General features: G+C 31.6%; 1 protein-coding gene and 1 long non-coding RNA gene across 2 annotated transcripts; both read right to left on the bottom strand.

Annotated features, from left to right (window-relative positions):
* Nucleotides 1–1,278: 1,278 nt before the first annotated feature.
* LOC139494767 (uncharacterized) lies at nt 1,279–2,840 on the bottom strand. The gene is made up of 3 exons (XR_011657141.1): nt 2,662–2,840; nt 2,090–2,205; nt 1,279–1,349 (listed from the first exon to the last, which is right to left on the bottom strand). It is a non-coding gene; the product is annotated as an uncharacterized lncRNA (long non-coding RNA).
* A 1,414-nt stretch (nt 2,841–4,254) lies between these two features.
* On the bottom strand, nt 4,255–20,753 carry LOC139494020 (disintegrin and metalloproteinase domain-containing protein 10-like). Its single transcript, XM_071282187.1, has 12 exons — nt 20,655–20,753; nt 20,198–20,336; nt 19,616–19,725; nt 17,828–18,011; nt 13,810–13,915; nt 12,634–12,789; nt 11,628–11,774; nt 9,771–9,972; nt 9,093–9,265; nt 6,668–6,866; nt 5,060–5,207; nt 4,255–4,420 (listed from the first exon to the last, which is right to left on the bottom strand). The coding sequence occupies exons 1-12, from the start codon at nt 20,710–20,712 to the stop codon at nt 4,255–4,257; spliced, it is 1,788 nt and encodes a 595-aa protein (XP_071138288.1). The 5' UTR covers nt 20,713–20,753.
* Between the last annotated feature and the right edge of the window lie 1,187 nt (nt 20,754–21,940).

Below are 21,940 nucleotides of genomic sequence, written 5' to 3'. Positions count from 1 at the left end.
TCCGTTCGTCATGCAGTCCGTCTGTCCCGCTTCAAGTTAAAGTTTTTGATCGAGGTAATTTTTGATGAAGTTGCAATCAACTTGAAACTTAGTACACATGTTTTTTTATGATATAAGCTTTCTTATTTAATGCCAAATTAGAGATTTTATGCCTTTGATAACTATTTATCTCATTTTCACGGTCCACTGAACATAGAAAATGATAGGGCATCTGTGTACTGAGGACACGTTGTTGTTTCTGCTTATGGTGGTTGATTTTGTTTATTCTCGCATTTTATATAAAAATATGCAAATATCTCCATATTAGCTATTAATTTACTTTGAGAAAAGAAGCCTTCTAATATAACATCAAAACGAGTCGAAGAAATACAGTTTGAACTTCAGTCAATAGCAGACATCGGTCGAGACGTCATAGCTGGGTAATGAATATTCATAGTTTAGTCACGTGACCCAGCCTCATACACAATCTATGGCGTCTACGCAATCTTATCAAAAAATTAACATTGTGTGCAAACCGACTTCCCTCTCTGAAAATTTTAAATTGAACGGTATTGAGAATAAACAGTAACAATGGACATAGAGATATAAGATAAAGCAAATTTTTAAAACTAATGATGACACCCATAATTCCTTCGAAAAATGAAGTCAATAAAGTATTCTTTCAGATAATACTTTACGGTACGGGTTTTGTTCATTGTTGCAACTGTTCTGCGATTTAGGATTTACTCTTTGTTAAAGGCTATTCGGAAACCTGTAATTTTTAACTATCTTGTCGTTTTGGTTTATGCTGTCAGTTATATATGACCCATTGGATATCAAGACACTTCTCCTTAATCTACATTAACCGATGTCAGTTTTATTTCAATACCTGCTCTTGTCGATATGCACTTCATTTCTTTTCGATCCTATCTTTTATTTTTAAACATTAAGAATGGAAATGGGGAATGTGTCAAAGAAACGACAACCCGACCAAAGAGAAGAAACCAGCTCAAGGCCATCCTTCAATGGGCCTTCAACACAGCGAAAACAATTGGTATGTTAATTTAACTGCAGGCTTTGGTGTAAATACATATGTCCACTACTTTTTCCATCATAAACAAAATGATATGCAGGTGAATTTTTTTTTTTTGAAGTTCGGACAGGGCAAACGTTTATTTTCTCCGAAACTTCGATGGTATGACACAAGTTTTATAAACAACAAATTTATTTGTTGTAGATTGTTTTAATGTCGACGAACATGCATATAATTAACTTTGATTTAAGTCAATGATTTAACAAAATGTTCAACAAAACGACACTTGAAACTAAAACAGTCCTTTAGCTAATAGCAGTACAATCCACCAATGTTTCTGAAAAAAATATATATTAAACTGATAAAAAGGTAAAAGAATGAAAACAATATTAGAAAAGTCAATACATATTTCAAGATATGAATATATTTATGGTTAACACTAGTTGCATTTACTTTTACTTTTCTATCTGTTTATCTTTATTGTATATGTCAACCTCTTTTTGAGTTATCTGGTTAAACAATGACTTCTAAACATATCCAGGGTGTGTTTATTGTTTGAATGACACTGCATTATAAGACGCCAGTTTGATATTTGAGGACAGAAGTATGGTGATAATATATAACAAGACATTGCTATTATCAAACATAAACAAACTCTTCACCCGGTTGTAAGTGACAGTCACAACTTTATTATACCTTTTATTTCGTTTTATTCGAGCGACTCTGACGAGTCTTTCTCAAAATAAGCATGCGTCTGACGTACAAAATTATAGGCTCGTAATTTTGATGTTTATTTTACAACCTCTTGTATCATGCATATTTTGTAATGTCTTTATAAGCAATATTTTATAATCGATTTATCTTATTTCTGTTATTCAAATACACGGGTAATAATTACATCTGAACTTCCTCATTATACAGGGATAACTGTTCACCTTTTAATCAGCATGACTTGACCAAATGACAATACGAATGCTAAAAATCCAGCCAAAAATAAAGGTTCTTTAATTCAGTCATAGTCCTGCGATGTCTCGGTATGGTCTAGTAACGACTGATTTAATTGGTTTGAGAACTTACAAGGATCCAAAATTTTGTATCTGAGATTGATTCTGCAGAGTTGTCCATCTTTTCAATAACGTCCTGACAACGTTGAAATGTGTCACAGTAACCTCTATAATTGTTACACGGTGATCCTAATAATAAAACGAAAACGCTACTGGATTAACATTCAAAGTATGGAGATATGAACGGAGTCTTCATATACCATAAATTGATAAAAGATAACACAACAATGATTTAAAGTAATAAAATATAACTCACAAAACAGCATTTCCACGAAACCATAAGACTATATGAAAAGTAAATGGATAGTAACTGTACCAGATTATGAAGTATTGGTTTATCCAGAATAAGTGAGTCGGTTAAAATTTTACCAAGAGTGCAGGAAATATTTACATACAAAACGATTATAGAAAAGAATCATTTGTTAAAAGGGTTCAAAATTTATTGATCATTAATATCTACAAACACACTGTTTTCTTTTAATGTCCATTTCACGCACCTATAGTCTGCTCTTAGATAAAAATTATCATAATTATGTTTAAACTGCGATTGTAAAAAATATTTTATAAAAATACATGTACACAAACCTGCAGAAAGCTTTACGTTTTCACTAAGTGTTGCATTCTTTATTTCTTGTAATAACGAGCGGAATGGTCCGGGTTTAAGATCCCCATCGGAACTGTAACATGTATCGGTGTTATTTACCTCTACAAAATAATTAAAATTTTAGCACCGCCAGTGCAAAATTAGCAGATATCATGCATTACTTTTCTGTTTACCAAGTAAAATCACTACCGTACACACAGCGCATGCTCATAAATGTTATTTTTGACAGATTGACCAATCAAATTGATGACATTGTTACCTCCCAAATGAAGACATACATTTCAAGGCCATGTTAATAACGTATTTACACTAAATTGATTGGGCGATGGATGTGTACTGATTGATATTTTAGTCTTAAATGCACGATGTTTTTATTTTTTGTAATTGTCTTTGAATACGTGTCAATAACTGCGAGTACTGTAAATATAAAAAAAGAAGATGTGGTATGAATGCCAATGAGACAACTGTAAGTCAGGTTTACGTTTGAATTGATTTACACATTTGTCATTTCGGTGCCATTTATAGCTGACTATGTGGTATGGGTTTGACTCATTGTTGAAGGCCATACGGTGACCTATACCTGTTAATTTCTTTGTCATTTGGTCTCTTATAGAGAGTTTTCTCAATTGCAATCGAAGCACATCTTCTTATTTTTATATCTCGTTAAAACATTCTATATTTTCTATCAGACTATCTTAACTTTTAGGCACATATGTCACATGTATCATTTCAAGGGGGAAATGTATATTTCTATAGAAATAGTATCGTCATTTCTGGAAAAGATAGATAAAACCATGTTTAAAAGGACATTTAAGAACAACAAATGCAATTGGTCAGTAAGTGCTCTGTATTAAATATATGCAAGTGCAATTCTAACTTAATATAACGAAAACGATAAGTAACTCTTACTGCAACCTAGCAGACATTGTTTTTCCTTGTCACCAACCGTATCACCGTATGATTCTACAAGGCACTCTACCCATGTTACTTTGTTCTGGTTTACAAAGTCTATCTTCGAACAAACTGATCCGGTACATAACTACAAATATCTGCGTATCTGACTATTTTAGTATTCTTAGATAAAAGCAACAGTATCGCTGTTCGAAATTGATAAATCGATTGAAAAAAAAACAAATCCGGGTTACAAACTAAAACTAGAACTGAAATACACTTAATTTAACACATGGGCTTAGTGTTTCTAGTTCATGTTTAATATTATATGTTTACCTCACGTTACACATATATGTGTCTGAGCGTTGCTTTACAATAAAATCTTGAAATTTTGAAAAATCTTGAAAATTGAAACGTTGAAGGTCAACGATTTATAAAAGTAAACCATAATAGGTCAAGGTATAGCCTTCAACACGGAGCATTGGCTCACACCTAACAGCAAGCTATAAAGGACTCCACACATTACAAGTTTAAAACCATTTAAACGGGAAAACCAATGGTCTAATCTATATAAAAACAAGAAACGAAAAACACTTATGAACCACACAAACAAACAACAACCACTGAACATCAGATTCCTGACTCAGGTGAGGTGCAAAACAATTGCAGCGGGATTAGACGTTTTAATGGTACCAAACCTTCTTCCTTTTCTGAAACAACACAATAGAGATATAATAAAAAGGATATGTACAATAAGACGCTGCAGCACAGTCTGTTTCTGGTATACATTGGCGACCATCTGTGACTGGTGCACATGTTTGTGGATCGCAACAGCTACCTTGTGACGGACTACAAAAAGAGTCAATTTACAATCAAAGATAAAGAGAGGACGTATAAACTTTCAACGCACTTAGTCTTATATTTGTTTTTGTTGTGATTCCCTTTTATATGCTTGTATTCAACATGGATGAGTTTACAACATTGGTAAAACACTTTTTGAAAAACACTCTTCAGGTTTCCTGAATCTTATTTTTGAGTTTTTTGTATGTTTTATCTGAATAACTCTATGTTAAACCTTGGTATTTGCATATTTATGCAAGTATATTTTTATGTATAGTTCCATGATTTTAAACTAATTTAAACTAATTTTGGGAAGACAGTCTTATTAACTAAAAGATGCAAGCTATGTACTTTAGAACATGCTGAAATTTTAAATAATGCTATTATAATGACGTCTTCACAGAATATCCCTCGAAATTAAAACTCATCTGAAGGTATGATAGAAAAAAGTTGACCACGCTGATATATATTGCATGAATCTTTCCGTCTGTTTCATTGTGCCCGTCTTTTATGTCCGATATTAACAATTCGACGAATATTGAATATCTCTTCGGTTATATTCGATATAATTGATAAACATAACATAAATGTTGCCTATCCAAAATATTCGGATTTAAAAAAAATCCGAAACAAGAGAGTCAAAATTACCTGCAACTGGACCCTGCCGTAAGTGTACATCCGTTTCCATTAGAATCTCGTCCAGAACAACACTTGTCAGTACAATCTTCAGCATAACCACAGTCACACTGTTCTCCTGCTTCAACAACATTATTTCCACAGAATGCAGCATTGTCATCTAATAAAGGGAAATACGTTTCTTTATGATTTATCAGTAGCTACTAGGTTAATCATATAAGATAAATACATTCTGCATTGTAGTAAAAAAACGACCGTGCAAGGGATGTATAGCCAATCAAGGTCGTTAAAAACTTCCATTTGTTTGTTTGTAGTATAATAGCCAAAACATACAGCATTTGTTAATTTCAATGGTACTCACGAAGCGTTGTTTATCAGGTCTGACAGATAGTATATTCACATACAGATCACATAGAAGCCACATTTGTAAAAAAAACAAAACAAAAAAAAACAATGTCTCGATAGCCCATTCATAATAGAAGGTCTATGTAGCTAAATATATTAAATGAATATCTACTGCCAAACAAATTGAAAAGAAAATTCAATGTCCTTTTGTGATGTTTTCTGTTCATACAAGAAATTGCTATTTTTGCGTCATTTTTATAAGGAGTGATCTTTTGGTGCTCAGTATGGACTGTTATTTTGTTTACAAGTCTGTAGTATTCCTTCAATTTTGTGACTGCCAAATTGAACTAAACCGGTCATTTTGTTCAAGACAAATCAATAAGAAGTAAGGGATTCATGTCTTTCATACAATATCTATTGCGGTAAATCATTACTGTTTTCTCCCTGGGAATTATGGTGAACTACGTTAATTTTCAGACTGTTTAGCTACAGTTAATTTAAAAGCAGATAAAACAATATATATTGCATTATCGCCATTTTGTGCATTTTTCCTTTAATCTTTTTTTGTGATAATTTTTCATATCATGCTACTCGCTTGAGCTGGTAAATTATCGCTAGAAACTAAGCAGGCACGTGGCGTTGCTAACGAAATTGACATGTAATTGACTATTGCTATAGGTAAAATAGCGAAAAACAGATTACCATTGGTAATCTCAACGATAATCTATAATTCTCGGAGAAAAAACTATATCAGAATATTTTGAAAATCTAATTACAAGTACATTTTGACGTCCATGCGTTACAGATTAAATATGTTTCATATGAAGTATACTTTGTTTACTGCAGATACATTCTTTACATATTCATTACCAAACATTAGTATAGAATACGTACTTGCGTCACATTTAAGAGCTAACTATGGCAAAATCAGATCATACAAATAAAACAGACTGTCATACTTTTCCACCTACCAAATAAGGTATCAACAAAGAGAAATAAAATAGAGGTGTTTATCATTCATTATATTATACTTTCGGATAGAACATGGTTTCTAAATAAATTAAAAAAAAACATGACCTTTATCAATGATGTTCGTGTTGCTTAGTCTTTATTTTTCTACGTTGTTTTTTGTGTACTATTGTTGTCTGTTTTATTTTTAATTTTTTTGAAATGGCGTTGTCAGTTTTTTTTTTATCTATGAGTTTGAATGTCATTCTGGTTGGGTTTTGTTTCGCCTCTCAAACTAATAGATTTTATAGATGTAAAGAAACCTACGTTGAAAACAGTTTCGTTTGCCATATCTTCCGTTAAACACAGCATCCATTACTCTAGTAATGTTATCTTTGCTACATGGAGAGAATTTGTCATTATTGTTCTTATTTCCGGTGGTAGATCCATCATTCATAATATAATTCCCTAGTTCTGCATCTACTGCACTAGTTCCATACGGAGCACAAAGGGTTCCACTATCATGCTACCAAAATGAATAACACAACAATAATTAATTTGAATTATGCAACAAGTAGAATATTTGATTTTACATGTATTGTAAGGTATGAGAAGGTTGAAACATGACGACGTCCTTAGAAGAAAGTGTTTCTATCCAAAGTTAATATCTAAGGATTTTTTTTCGAAACGCATTACTAGTTATCATCATTATAACATGTATAATGTAATAACATTATAAAACTTAATTCATAATAATCATTCTGAAAAAAATAAGCCGGGTTTACCAAAACGTTTTCAATATTATAAATATTCTGTTGAAACGATTTATTCCAAAACTTAGCCGTCCACGAGGTTTGTTATCATTTTTGGTATTTTAGATATCTACAATTATCCCTCAAGTTAAAAAGTGGGAAAAGATAACAACTAAAAAAGAAGATAGGTATAAGATACACATAGGACATTCAAATTCATCAGATGAAAATAAACTAACAACACCATGGAAAAATGAAATGAGAAGACCCAAAGAAAAACATCAGGTTATATAGCACAAAATAGAAAACTAAAGACTGAGCAACACGAAACCACAAAAGAAAACGGTAAAAAAGCAAGAAGATCAAAGACGCCATATCATTCTATTTAACATTCAGATATACTGATGATGTGTTATCCTTTAACACTCTTACAATTGAGTTCCATTAATATATCCTCCAGATTTAAAAATAAAAAATAAAACAGAAACGGCTTCTACGCCTCATTTTTTTACTTATTCCTAGAATTTGACAAGAGTAATCATCTAAATACCGGAATCTATGACAAACACGACGATTTAGATTTTGACATTATAAATTTCCCCCTCCTCAGCAGCAAATGTCAATCTGCCCCTGCATATGGGATTAACATTTCCTAACCAATTCGGTGGTCAAGTGCTTGTATCTGCTTTTCAAACTTAATAATACGTCACCTGTGTCTGGGCTGTAAATGGATAAACTAGCGTCATTTCATAGAAGTCCCATCCTTTTTTTTAAAGTTCCTCCGAAGATACTAAGACATTACTTATAAATATTACGTATCTTCCTCGCAAATAATACATGGATGTCTTGTAGGCACTGACGGTTTTTGTCATCTAAATAATCGTTATATTGTTCTTATTATTTTTGGTAGATGTCCTTTCTCGTGGTTCTATATCTATATTACCTGCCATTGTGGGATAGTGCTATGGTCACTATTTGTATTCTTATCCTGCATTTGCTTTGTCTATAACGTGTATATGACTGTATACCTTACATCATTTTTTTTATTTACCTGTGTACGTTATTTTAGTTGGTGGTATTTTTGTCCAAGGTTAAAGTTGTCTTTCTGATAATGTTAATATATCACCCCTTATTTTATTTATTTTGAATACTTTGTGTCATAGATCAAATTTATTCGTTGAGCGTATGATTACTTGTTTTTGTTAATATCTCTTTTGAGTGAGTTATCCATTTCGGTTTCAGGTAAGGGTGAAAGTTGGTACCTAATAAAACGTTGAAAACCCGCTGCATTTGTTTGCACCTGTCCCAAGTCAGGAACATGATGTTCATTGGTTGTCGTCTGTTGATGTGGTTTTCTTTCTAGTTTTTACAGAGTTTAGACCGTTGCTTTACTTCTTTGAATGATACTTGCACTAGTATTTTTGTGATTCTTTGTAGATTGCTATTTGGTGTCAGCCAAGGCTCTGTGTTAAAGACCTTTGATGGTTTACGTTTACAAATTGTGACTTGGATCGAAAGTGGTCTCATCGGCACACATACCACAACTTCTTATATCTATATGCCGTTTTGCTTTGTTTCGTTGGCATAATTGTTATTATTGTTTTTATGGTGTTTAGTTGACAAGACAATGTTCACTTCTGTTTCCCAGTTTTTGACATTTTCACCTTTTTTGTATTTTTGTTGGTTTGTTTTCATATTGTAAGCAATATAATTAAAATATATGCGACTGTGATACAGGTGAAAGTTTTAGATTTTTATGAAACCAAGTTTGATTCAACATTTTCTTCACATTGAAATGCCTGTACCAAGTCATGAAAAATATAGTTGTTGTTCATTCGTTTGATGATTTTGGGCTTTCGATTTTGCCTTTTGGTAAGTCATGCAATTTGTTGATAGTATTTTCTTTTTTCATGCATATGTAGCACAACGTTATGCACAAAACATGTACCGCACAAACAACGGCATCACAAACTACCTTTTTCAAAATATCAAAAACTTACCGGCGATCCAAAGTTGTGTCCTATTTGATGTGCAAATGATAATTGTGACACACGTGGTGGTACATCATTGCCGTAATTCAGAAGTGTAACAACACCGCTATTAAGAGATTTCATCACTGGCAAGCCATTTCCTGAGAATGGTTTATGTTTTTCACATATGCCTCCAGAGGTTTCTGAAAAATGTGTTTTCCAATGCGTTTACCAACATTGAACTGTGCTTCAAAATTCCTCTAGGAGTAGGTTCCTGACTCTGTTTTTGATTTGTTTCAATTATCAATCGGAATTATAAGTAATGATATTATATAATGTGTTATAGTCATTTATAGAAATATGTATGTGTCTCATCAAACTGCGTTGATCCCATAATACTCTACATTTAGAAGATGAAGGAAAGAATTCATGAAACGGAATCGTATATTATAAACTTTATAAGAGGTTGTATGATAAGGAACTACTAGTACTTAATGTGGATCTTTAATTTGATCTATCTATATTGAAACAAATACTCGTAGACGATTTGTTCTGTTCCTTTTAAGGTCCGGTTTGGTCATATTGCTTCTAAAGTTTCAACGCATGGCTTTCAGATGGTGCTTTCTTGGTGAAGTTAAATACACGAAGGAAGTGCGATCTGGACACTTAATTCTAAGAAAAAAGTAAGAAGTGTTTAACTATACTTACGTCCTGTGTATGCCGTGTATGCCATCCATGCTAGACCTAAGCTTCCATGTAGAAAATCTCTGTATGTGAAGGTATATGCTAGACAGAAGGCATCATAATCAGATTGTGAATGGAGGTTCAGGAAGTTGACAACATTCGTATTGTTTTCGCAAAACTTTGATGCTTGACTGGTTGAACACTTCTCTGTGGCGTCTGTCATTATCTAAGTTGGAAAGTAAAGATTTATGTTGGCATAAATTTGTAATCTCATTTCGGTTATATTTAGAAGTCTTTCACTTGTTTTGAAGTAAGTAATTTTATTAACTGAATTTCTGATTTTCATTTTTCATTGAAAAACATATCTAACATCGCTCTGTTACCGACTGTAAAGATGACAACTAGTTCGAAACAGTATTCGGGATATGGCCGTTGGCTTAAGATTGTGGTATATTTTACTGTCTATTTATGTCATTATCCCATACAATATATATTAATTATTTGATTGGCTTATACGGAATCACGTATCACAGTTTAATTTCGGTTTTTTTTTTAAGTTGGCAAGAGCGGGGAATTACCGAACAAATTGAAGCCTTAATCGAACAACCCTATTAATCCCCAGCGAATAACCCTTGTCGTAACGCAATTATTACAAGTTAAACCCCCTTTAATAGCTCCTCACTTAACGTCAGACAAAAAAAATATATCAACGGCCAGGTTAAAAGTCCATCAAATGACGGAGAAACAAGACCAAACAAGGCTTGGAAATTCATCTTGTGTCGATGATATCTCTTGTAAACAGCACTATTCAGAAAAATCTAAATTTTACAGAAATAGTCTACACTTGTTGTACAATATGAATAATGTTTTTAGATACAAAATAATTTTCTGACGTAACTGTTCTGACAATCTGTTTCATTATTTTACTTTTAACTGTTTGGTCGTATAATAAAACAGTAATTGCATATTGAGTCGGTCAATATCAAAAGTTGTCAACCCGAGTAAAGGTTATTCACCTCGGGATAGATTTTTCAAAGAATAACCCGTTTTCTGGTTGACAACTTTAGATATTAGCCATAGTTGTGTACAGATAATCTATTATAATTATATAATCGAGTAATAAAAAAATGTTGACTTGTTATGGCATGGTGCACTTTGACTTTTCATTGAAAATAGTTAACCGTAAAGACGGGGGATATACCAATAACACACATAGTTCGAAAAGAGACTGAAATTCCAATAATAAAAGACATAAGCATCGAACGAATATGCCCCGGAATGAAATTTATACACTGCTCCAAACGTTGCACCCATCATATAACTCATGTAAGAACATACTCAATGATGTCACAACCGGGGGAAAGAGGAATGAATAGTATCCGTGGCAATCTGTTACACAGATATCCCATAACGGTTAACCATCTTGTAAAGGCGACTAGAAATTTTTGGAGGGATGACTTCAAAAGGTAAAATAACAACAACAAAAAAACTCTGGGCGAAATTCAAAACGGAAAGTGCCAAATTAATTGATAAAAGAAAGAAGTCTAACATATCAAACGAATGGATAACAATTGTCATATTCTTGATTTAGTACATGCATTTCCTGTAAGATAGTCTCATAAAATCTCATAATATTGACATCGATGTGTGAAGAAAACAGACAGACATAATAGGTAAAAATGTCAAAAACAGCGGTACAACAGTCAACACTGTGTAATTATCTTAATCACTAATCTACCATTTGCAAACATTGGATTAATTTCTTCCTGGTCAGCAACAATCTTTCATCAAAGACATGATATATACATCCCAAATATAAAAACATACTTGTATTGCTTTATACCACGGCGACGTTTATATAACATGTATAATAACACTCACCTTTATCCTTTGTATTTTAAATCTTACTCCACTGTAGTTTATAGTGTTGTCATAAGTTTTAAACACCGTATTAGAATATATAGTGTTGATTGCATCAACATGCGTAGCAAAAAGTCCAATTATGTATTGTTTGGCTAATACTTCATTCTAAAATATAAAAAAACAAGAACAATTTACAAGTTATATTGTCGGCAATAGATGAATTTACATGTCTTGTTTGATCTTGAGGCTTCTAACCTTGCTGTTGCCATATTTTTTTTTTTTTTGTTTTGTTTAGCTGACGTTCACTGATAAAGATACATTACGACACTTCATATTTTCTCTTTAAAAAAATTTCTGCTTCCTATCTTCAACATAGACACAAAAATTCAAATAAAGTAGTAGGTAAAAGTTACGAGCTGAAAAGATACTCATCCCAACCCCTTTTGTTTGCCGTACTAAAAACTAAAGTTCTGGATATTACCATTATAATTTTAAACAAGGTATTATATTGCATACTCCAATATGGTAACTTTATATGTCCACCCTCATATTTCCAAAACAGAGGGTGGAGGGGATATTTCATAAAGATTAAATTTTATACATTGTATAAAATATATAATCAGAAGAAGAGAAACGTAAAGAAAGACATATAAAGTGCTCGAGGTGACACAGGAGACCAGTCGAAAGGATTGGGTAATTTCACATATATTTGACTCACTCTGACGATGTTTTAATTATAAAAGATCTAGCTTTTAGTTAAAAATCCATCTAACTGAAAGGATAACTTGTTACAAAAATAAAGTTAGTACCCTATATCTTCAGCTTTCCACTAACGTTTAAGTGGTGTCTTTCATACAGAAAACGGTATACATTTAATGCACCAAAGTCGTTTTAAATTATGTTTTGGTTTGTTTGTTTGTATGTTTTGGCGGTTCGAACATTCATGTGTATCACCATCCTAACTAAAGGTAATCATAACAAAAGGTATACGATAATCAAACGCTTCAAAAAAGATCAAACACACTTGATAAGCCGAGTTTATTCTATTAAATAACATTGGGTCTGCCTGCATGTACAGGAAACAGGCATTCCTGCCAACTAACGTTCCTCTTTTGTGTCTGTCGAGAGTTCTGTTCCTGTTGTTTAGCTGTGGATTTTTACTTTCTCTGTTGGAATCGTACTGCAAGAATAAAAAAAAACAAATTCTTAAAGCAGAAAAAAGATACATGACTGAGTTAAGCCATTTCAATTGATAGTTTACAGTGTGTCTTTCTATGTTGTGATATTACACTATTGTTTCAGATAAGGGTGAAGGTGTGGTTCCATTGAAACGTTTAAACCCACTGCAATTGTTTTCACCTGTCCTATGTTCGGAATCTGATGGTAAGTAGTTGTCAGATGTTGATGTGGTTAATAAGTGTTTCTCATTTCTCGTTTTATATATAGATAAGACCGTTGGTTTTTCTGTTTGAATGGTTTTACACTAGTCATATCTAAGGCCCTTCATAGCTTGCTGTTCGGTGCGAGCCTAGGCTCCGTGTTGAAGACTTTGACCTATAATAGTTTACTTTTATTAATTGTGACTTGGATGGAGAGTTGCCACATTGACACTCATACCACATCTTCTTATGTCTATTTACTTCTAGTTTCAGAATATAATTTAAATGTTTATATATAAAATATTATCACAATTATGTTGACTTGTGTCATATAAACCATTCAGTTTAAACATGTAGTTAACATTTTCACTTATCTCATTTTGCATCAAATCTAGCGCAAATGATTAATGAGTGAAATAAGTCTACGATATCTCCGACTTCAGGCGGTTTTTTTATGACTCGTTAGGTCCCAGTGACGCTAGGCCACAATTCGTATAGAAAACATTTGCTGACCCAGACCTTAGCCGACAGTTTCTATCTTGATAGAAATAGTTCCATTTCAAGTATAAAATCATTATTAGATTCCATATTCATTTCTATTCACGAACTTTACTCTTTATTCATGCAAAAATAAGCTTCATGTTTTCATTGTCATGCTAACAAGGCGAAAATTTGCGCATTCATAATTTTTTTTATCAATTTCATGACGTCAAAACGATTCATATGGAAGTCAAAGTGCAGAATCGTTATCTATACTGCACATGTACAGACACCGACGCAGTGCTATATAATTGTACTAAATTAGGTAGATTTCATATTACCCTTTCGCCTCTGTCTGTGTGACTAGACTTGGTCTCATTCTGCATCCATTGATAAACTTTAACTTCCCAAGACGAATCTACTTTAATGTCTGATTCTTTTTGAAACCTTCCAAAAAAATCAGAAACATTATAATTAAGCTGCGGCGGATATGGATCTACCTTATGCAAGTGCACATATATATGTACATGTACATTTTTCGGAAAATCAAATTCGAAATAAAAGATGGGGTTTGATCTATTTTGAATGGTTCTTATAACAACTCAGTTTTTAAACAGATACATACTTTATTTTAACCGATAAAAGTTAACAGGTGTATGTATATTCTATCCGAGGCAGCTCAAATACTGGGATGACATTATTGCCTCTAATTAATTTGTGGTAGGTCCTTCAGGCACCATCATATACTCAGCTCAGTCATAACATGCATGATCATTACTTAAAAGAATGTCGTACGATATAGAAGGCCTCTGTGTGTAATTTATCACTTCTAAACAAAATTGTTGACAACCCTTTGAATTTGGATTAACATAATGGTGGATATGGACTATTAAAGTATAAAAATACAATTTTTAAGCCATGGACTCTCGTGCAAAAGAAAGTAGTTATTAACTTTTTGAAAAATGTTGTTGGCCTCTTTACGAAGTAGCATTTTCATCTATATATTGAAATACGATACAGCATGACTACTGAAACTTGAAAAGAAAAATGAATAATGAAAATTAAACTAGGTATAATGCATCCTTTTCTACACAAGAAAATGCCTGTACTACGCCAGGAATTTGACAGTTGCTATCCGTTCTTTTGACGTGTTTGAACTTTTAATTTAACCGTTTGACTACGAACTTTCAGTTTTGAAATTTCATTTGAGCTCGGTATTTTTGTCACTTTAATTTTTAATATATTAGTACTGTAGTATACTGCAAAATACGTTCTTATAAGGACATTTAATCATTGAAGTAAACAAATAAAAAACATTATTTATCAAAGATATATTGCGTTACAAAATGTTATCATGCAAGAATTTTCTTCGTGTATCATTATTTAATATTTATTGGTTTTTTTTAATATAAAATACAGGGACCTCATGAAATCTTGATTTAATATTTTATCTACCGAAGATGCTTCACGACCAACAGATATGTCAATATTACCAGTGACAATACAAGACAGTCATAAATTATGATTAAATTACTTCTCATCTCTTACATGAATTCAAATTTGTAAACTTGTTTTTATTACTTTAGGACAACACTTCTAATTTTTTAAGATACCAATTTCTGTAAAAGCGTTTCTCAAAACAATCACATTATCATTGCCCAGTAATTTTTTGTCACTGATTATTAGTGACTGTGTTTACAGTACAGCCTGTGACATTCTCTTAATTATGTCCACCCTCTTGCATGGTCAACATCCAATGGTGGCCATTTATTGGGGTATTCAATCTTGAGATGTTGGCCATTTATTGGGGTCATAAAACATAGGTTGATGTTTTATCTAATAACGTTACCTGTTGTAATCAATCAGGTTGAAGAAGTTTTCAACTTGTATGTTTCTTTAAAATTTACCTGTACAGGTAACTCAGGTTTCTTTCAAAATTGACATTTCACCTTTTTTTGAAAATGTAGAATAAGACATTGTTTTAGTCTTTGTTAATTAATATTATTTTTGATTTTTACGTCTTTTGAATTCATTCAAATTTATTTTTTTTAATTTTTTTATTTGTTTTTATTCTTTTTTGTATGATTTTGTTTCTTATTATTTTATAATGTCTTCTTAGTAAGAGTCTTGAGAAGCAAAAAGACAAAAATGTCAAAGATAAAGTTATTGACTAGCACTTGAAAGACAACAGACTTTAAATTAAAAAAAAATAAAAGTAAAAAATAAAAATGTTCATTGTATTTAATTGTGTATTTGCATTATTTAATGAATTATCATTAATAATAACTAATAATCAAGCAAATGATATTTTTAAAGAAACCATGAAGGAAGTAATTTTTAGCAAGCCGGTTTCTTAACAAAATAAAATGATCAGACAATATCAATCCTCTTATAATAAATTTTTATAACATCTATTATTATTCAGGAAAACTACAAATATCATTATACGGTTTTAATAGGAAAACACTATTTTTGTCTATTTTTTTTTTTTTTAATCTGAAATCAGGAGTTAACATAATTGACATGTTGAAGAGACTTTTTTTCCAAAAACATATTTAAAGAAAAAAACTGTCTTGCTTTGCTTTTTTGAAACAAATGTGAACTTATTAAATATGACATCTTCAGTTTGGCTAATATCTGTCAGTTAAAAGCCAAAATTTGACAAAATACACTTATATAGATGGTTACACTTTTATGGTCTATTAATTAAATATTTTTTTTCTGTGTACATTTATATTGTTGGAAGTGCTGGACTGGTATGATACATATTCTTGGTATACATTTGCAAATATTTCCCTAAACCCAGGCCGTTTAGATAAAGTTAACAATTTCAGGGACTTGAATAAATTAAGACTTTAAAAACCTTGATGAAAAATCAATTTAAAGAAAAATATAATAACATATTTGAAAATAGATTTCAGAATAAAAACTTTGGTGAAAACTGTATATTACTCAAATGTGTCACATAGAGAGTTAGTGGTCATAATTTAGAAATAGAAAATAGTGGACAATATAAAATTCCTAGAAAAGATAGAATATGTAAACTGTGCCACTTGCTAGACAATGAAGACCACTCCTTCCTTAATTGTAAAATTAACAAAACAACTTGAGATAATCTTTTTGAAAATTGTTTACCTTCTCATAATATTGTCTTTTACCCAAGATCAAAAAGTGAAAGAAATGCTAAACCTTTCTTACATGAATATGTTGAAAATATTGGCTCCCTAGTAAAATAGTCATTATTAGAACTAAGGGTAGAAACCTAAATAAAATCCATGTGTTTCTATTTCTGATAGAGTTGTTAATTTTTTGCATTATAATTGTTTTTTTGTTTGTTTGTTTTTTTGTCACAAACTAAATACCATATGTTTATATGACGATACAAATATCATCAAATTTTGTTGAATAAATGAATATTTTGAATATATTTATTCAATAGAGAAATAAGGAATTGCCTAAATTTTATTTAAAATAAGTGCTAAAGACAATCTTTAACATTTGTAAAACAGTATTGAATGCAGATAAGTCTATCTACTATGATTTAAGTATAAATCATTTTGATTTAAGAAAATTAATTTTAGAAACAACTTTTCAATAGAAAAAGGCAGGCATTGGGAAAGTTTGCATTATATTAGAAGATAATACTCATTTATTCTTCACTTATCATAAAGTACATGTAAAAAATAACTTATATTGATTAAAAAGGTATAATGTTAAAACAAATAGTCATAAACCAAATTAAAAAAAAATTAGCTATTTATTGAACTAGTTATATTATTTCATTTTATGTTTGAATTTTTTTGTGACAATTACAGTAATTTAACTTCACAAACACATACATGTATATTCTACCAGAGACACATAATCTGTAAGTTATATAATTTTAACACTTCAATGCAGTCAAGATTTCCCTTTATCCTTGACTAGCTTTTGATTAATACCTTGTGTATTTATTAAGCGACAGGGGGTATAATGATGGACATATAGGGCCACCATGGTGAACATATATTTTATGGCCACCATAAATAAGATAATGTCACAGGTAGTACTGTATATAGAACGTCTTCGAAACATTAAGGACATGAAACATTCGTTGAAATGTAAGAAACAAACGAATGCTTAAGATTTAGGGCTTTAAGTTTTGTATTTACGCCAGTTTGAATTAGTTATAACTGAATGCTTTTAGTATTTGATGAGTTTATCATTGATGACATATATTTGGTAGCTTCTGTTCAATGCACTTAAGTGTAATGTTGACCTGTGCATGTCTTTCGGTTTCATATCGTTGTGTGAATTCTGAAAAGAAGATGTATACCTTTTTTCCATCATATTTCATGTCATCAAACTATGTGTATGTACCTTTTCAAATCTGACGCAATGTTCTCTTCTTTATAAATAACAGAATGTGCTTTTGGAACCTCTTTGACTTTACCAATGCATCGTTTGTTAGGTTCTATGTGATATGTCGTTTCCTGTGGGATTTTAATCGATCCATGGAAATATCCATCAACAATGTATCCAAATACTCTACTGCCTTCACATCCTACAATATAATACAAATACCGTTAGTAAGCGATAATAGAATGGTTATCAGATCGCCAGCATATGTATCTATAGGAACATATTATCGGTATTGTTGTTGCATTATTGTGTTTGTGTTTATTGCTGTTGTTTGTGTTTGTGTTTATTGCTGTTGTTATTGTTTGCTTATTACCTGTATCGTTGTTGTTCTTGTTTTTGTTGTTGTTTGTTTATTATCTGTATCGTTGTTGTTGTTCTTGTTGTTGCTGTTGTTGTTGTTGTTTGTTTATTATCTGTATCGTTGTTGTTGTTGTGGTTGAACAAGTAAGATACGGGAACACTTGTATGGTACCTCCATCCCACCCTGTTCAACAGTACATTTCAAATATTGAGTGGTATGTGCATGGAAATAAACTCATCATAGATACCAGGACTAAATTTTATATATACGCCAGACGCGCGTTTCGTCTACTAAAGACTCATCAGTGACGCTCGAATCCAAAAAAAGAAGAGGTACGAAAGATACCAGAGGGACAGTCAAACTCATAAATCGAAAATAAACTGACAACACCATGGCTTAAAATGAAAAATGCAAACAAACAAACAATAGTACATGTGACACAACATAGAAAACTAAAGAATAAGCAACACGAACTCCACAAAAAATTAGGGGTGATCTCAGGTGCTCTGGAAGGATAAGCAGATCCTGTTGTACATGTGACACCCGTCGTGTTGCTCAGGTTATAACAAATCCGATAAATAGTCTAATTTAAAAGGTCACATTCATGAAGGTAAGGGGATTGTAGTTATACGACGTAAGGAACATATCCGATATCATCGGTCTAACGGTTAGTTCCATACCGGTCAAGCAACTCGTGATGGCATGCCTAGGTCATTTTAATCAGATATATGTTCCGTTACTTACATGCATCCCCTTTTAGTTATATGACGGTGAAAAGTTTAATCATCACCATTGAGCAGATAACAAGTTGCTTTTTACGACAGACTGGAAGACAAACCGACAGATTGAAGGACAGACATACATTGGTTGCAGAAATATAACGAATGACATACCTCAAAAGGAGGTATATCGGGTACATGAATCGACCGTTCTCTATGGCAAATATGAAAAATTAACTGTAATAGTAAATATAGTACCACACAAATATATTATCATATTTTGGTATTGATATTGATTCCCTCATAGTCTTTTGCATCGGAAATAATCACATTTATTCTAAAACTATTATACGGGAGGGATTGTTTTTGTTTTTTATCATATAATGAAGACATAATCTTTCAATCAGTTTTCTTTGCGTATTGCTGTGTGTTTCGTTATTTTACATTGGCTAGAGTATCGGGGAGGATTAAAATCTCACTGGTGCGGGATTTTCTCGCTGCGTTGAATACACATTGGTGGACTTCCGATGTTTTCTGCTATTTGGTCGGGTTATTGTTTCTTTGACATACTCCCCATTTCTATTCTCAAGGTAAGATTACTGTTATTTGTAAACAAAAATACCATGGATACTGTAGTGGCACAATTTAGCTTTTCATTCGGTTTGTAAACAGTTAACACCTTTTAGCTATATATTTTTCTCTATAGTGTTATACTTTTGTCTATACCTTTCACATGTCCAACATATATATGTGATGTATCCAAAGGACCAGGGGTGTTTAATGCTGCATCTTTATTGAACACAGATTTGTCTTGTTGTAAAACGATGATAAAATTTCTGAAAAGAATAGTGTTCTTTTGTGAATTTGTCAGTCAATTATTTTAGGAGTTATATATGCAGTGTCCAAACATGTTATATTTTAAATATTTCATTTATCTATGCATTTATGGTGTAAATATAAAAAGTTTCAAATCTCAACATCATAACACCTGTTCTATGTATCCATATCATGACCATGATCAATAATTTAAAAGAGATTTGAAGTGATCTTTCTACTGATAACATATGTTATTTTATCCTTTCATTTCGTTTCGTCTAAATTTCCGCTGATAATTTCTTTTTAACAATTTTTAAAAGTGTCGTATATTGTTCTATGATAAGAGTTATTGATTAATATTTATTTACTTGCAGCCTATTTTCATTTTCTGTTGTATTTTCAAAAGAGATATAGATAATATGTTAACTAGTGGGATATTGATTGTAACTTAACACTTTTATTTTTGCAAATATAAAAATACATAATAAATACCGTTGAAATGCATCAAAACTAAACTGGAACGGTTCATTGGTGAGGGACCGCTTTGAACGTAAATGAGAACTTTGCAAGTCATTGGTACTGTAGTCTAACTCTTCATAATGCTGTATAAATCCGTCTAAGCTCTTTGCATCTGATAAGGTATGCATGATTCCATTAATGCAATTGCGATTCACATAATGGGAGTTGTACTGCGTAGAATATTTCATATTTGGTTTTTTTATAATGATTATGATTATATTACAATGACGACTACTGTAACCAAGTTTTGTACTTTTAACATATCATGTCTGTATGTTTTCCTCAGACATTGTTGTCAAAATAATGGAACTCTATGCACATTTCATATAAGTGAGAGGTTTAGATAGCTATAAAATATAAAACCAGGTTTAATTAATCATTTTCTACAGAAGAAACTATCACTAAAAGAAGAAGAAGAATATATATTTACCTATATTGCAGATTAAGTAAATGCTTTGTAGGAATATATAGATCCATGGGTATTTCATATTCCAAACCTCCACTTTTCTTAAACAAAATACTTCCTTATAAATTAATGTTGTCTACCTTTTAACAAAAGATTTATGGTTATCGGGTAGACTAGTTTATATCATTTTAAAGTTTGTAATATTGGGTAGATCGACCTGAGGGAAGGTATGTTTATGTTGCAATTTAAAAAGATATAGTATCCTTTGTTATTTGATTTACATAAAGGAAACAATCGAAGAAATCGACTTATTCCTGTAGAAGTCTAGTTACCCTCAATAGGTATGTTTTGCAGTAAACCAGTTGCTTGAATACAAGTTGAACAGACATTGTTATAACATTTAATCGAGATGAATATTTAACATAAATACCAAGACGTATAAGTATGTTAAATTGTTGTTAAGTACCATAATTTAATAACATACAAAATAAAGTGTAGATCTGAAGTAGTAAACCCTATCAACTTGACATACCACTACATCAGCTCAGTAGTCAGTATTCCGGTACTGACATGATTTAACAAACTGTACTGAAATTATCCGTTTATAAAGGAGTAGGTCCGGTAAGGCCCCTTTTTGGCCCAAAAATATAACAGTTTTACAAAATTGTAAAAATGTAAACTTTTAGTTATTTATTGGACAGTTGAATGCTTCTGCTACATAAATATGGACTGTTTTTGACAATACAATGCACATGTATCGGGTTGTAGCACCATTAAGTCATGCTAAATTACTGAAATCTTCAAAATTCTATCATTTTACTTAAATTTTAGACGGTTTCCGTGTAAAACGAAAGTGGCCGCATTCGTGTTCATCCTTAATATTGCAATGTAAGCTGTATTTTATGATAATACATAACATATATAAAGGTTGTGGATGAACACGGATGCGGCCACTTTCATTTTTGACAAAAACAATCTGAAAAGTGACGTTTTTTGGCATATTTGAGATATTTTCATATTTGAGCTTTAATTGGATCGTTTTTAATGACTTAATCAGTTAAAATCTTTCACATAAACTAATTGAATCAAGTGAAATAGACACTTAAGTGTTTAAAAAGTGGTCAAAATCTTTCTTCAGATGAAACTGAAATTTGAGGCCAAAATGAGTCCTTACCGGACCTACTCCTTTAGAAATTATTAAGAAACTAAGGTTTCAATTCCCTCAGACAAAGTTGGCTTTAGATGATTTTGGCTATTTATTTTTAAGTATTTTTGACATATAGCTCTTCTGCGGTTTCGGTACTTATACA

The sequence above is a fragment of the Mytilus edulis genome, chromosome 11 (assembly GCF_963676685.1).
Source record: "Mytilus edulis chromosome 11, xbMytEdul2.2, whole genome shotgun sequence".
NCBI lineage: Eukaryota > Metazoa > Mollusca > Bivalvia > Mytilida > Mytilidae > Mytilus > Mytilus edulis.
Note: the sequence above shows the minus strand (reverse complement) of the source record. Positions and strands in the feature narration are given on the sequence as shown.

Excerpts from the sequence above, each read along its gene's own strand:
- LOC139494020 (XM_071282187.1), bottom strand. The coding sequence starts at position 20,712 with ATGAAATACCCATGGATCTATATATTCCTACAAAGCATTTACTTAATC. Across the intron at positions 13,916-17,827 it reads ATTGCGTCAGATTTGAAAAG|GTTTCAAAAAGAATCAGACA; the intron begins GTACATACACAT and ends TTTTTTTGGAAG. Across the intron at positions 12,790-13,809 it reads ACACAGACAGAGGCGAAAGG|TACGATTCCAACAGAGAAAG; the intron begins GTAATATGAAAT and ends TTATTCTTGCAG.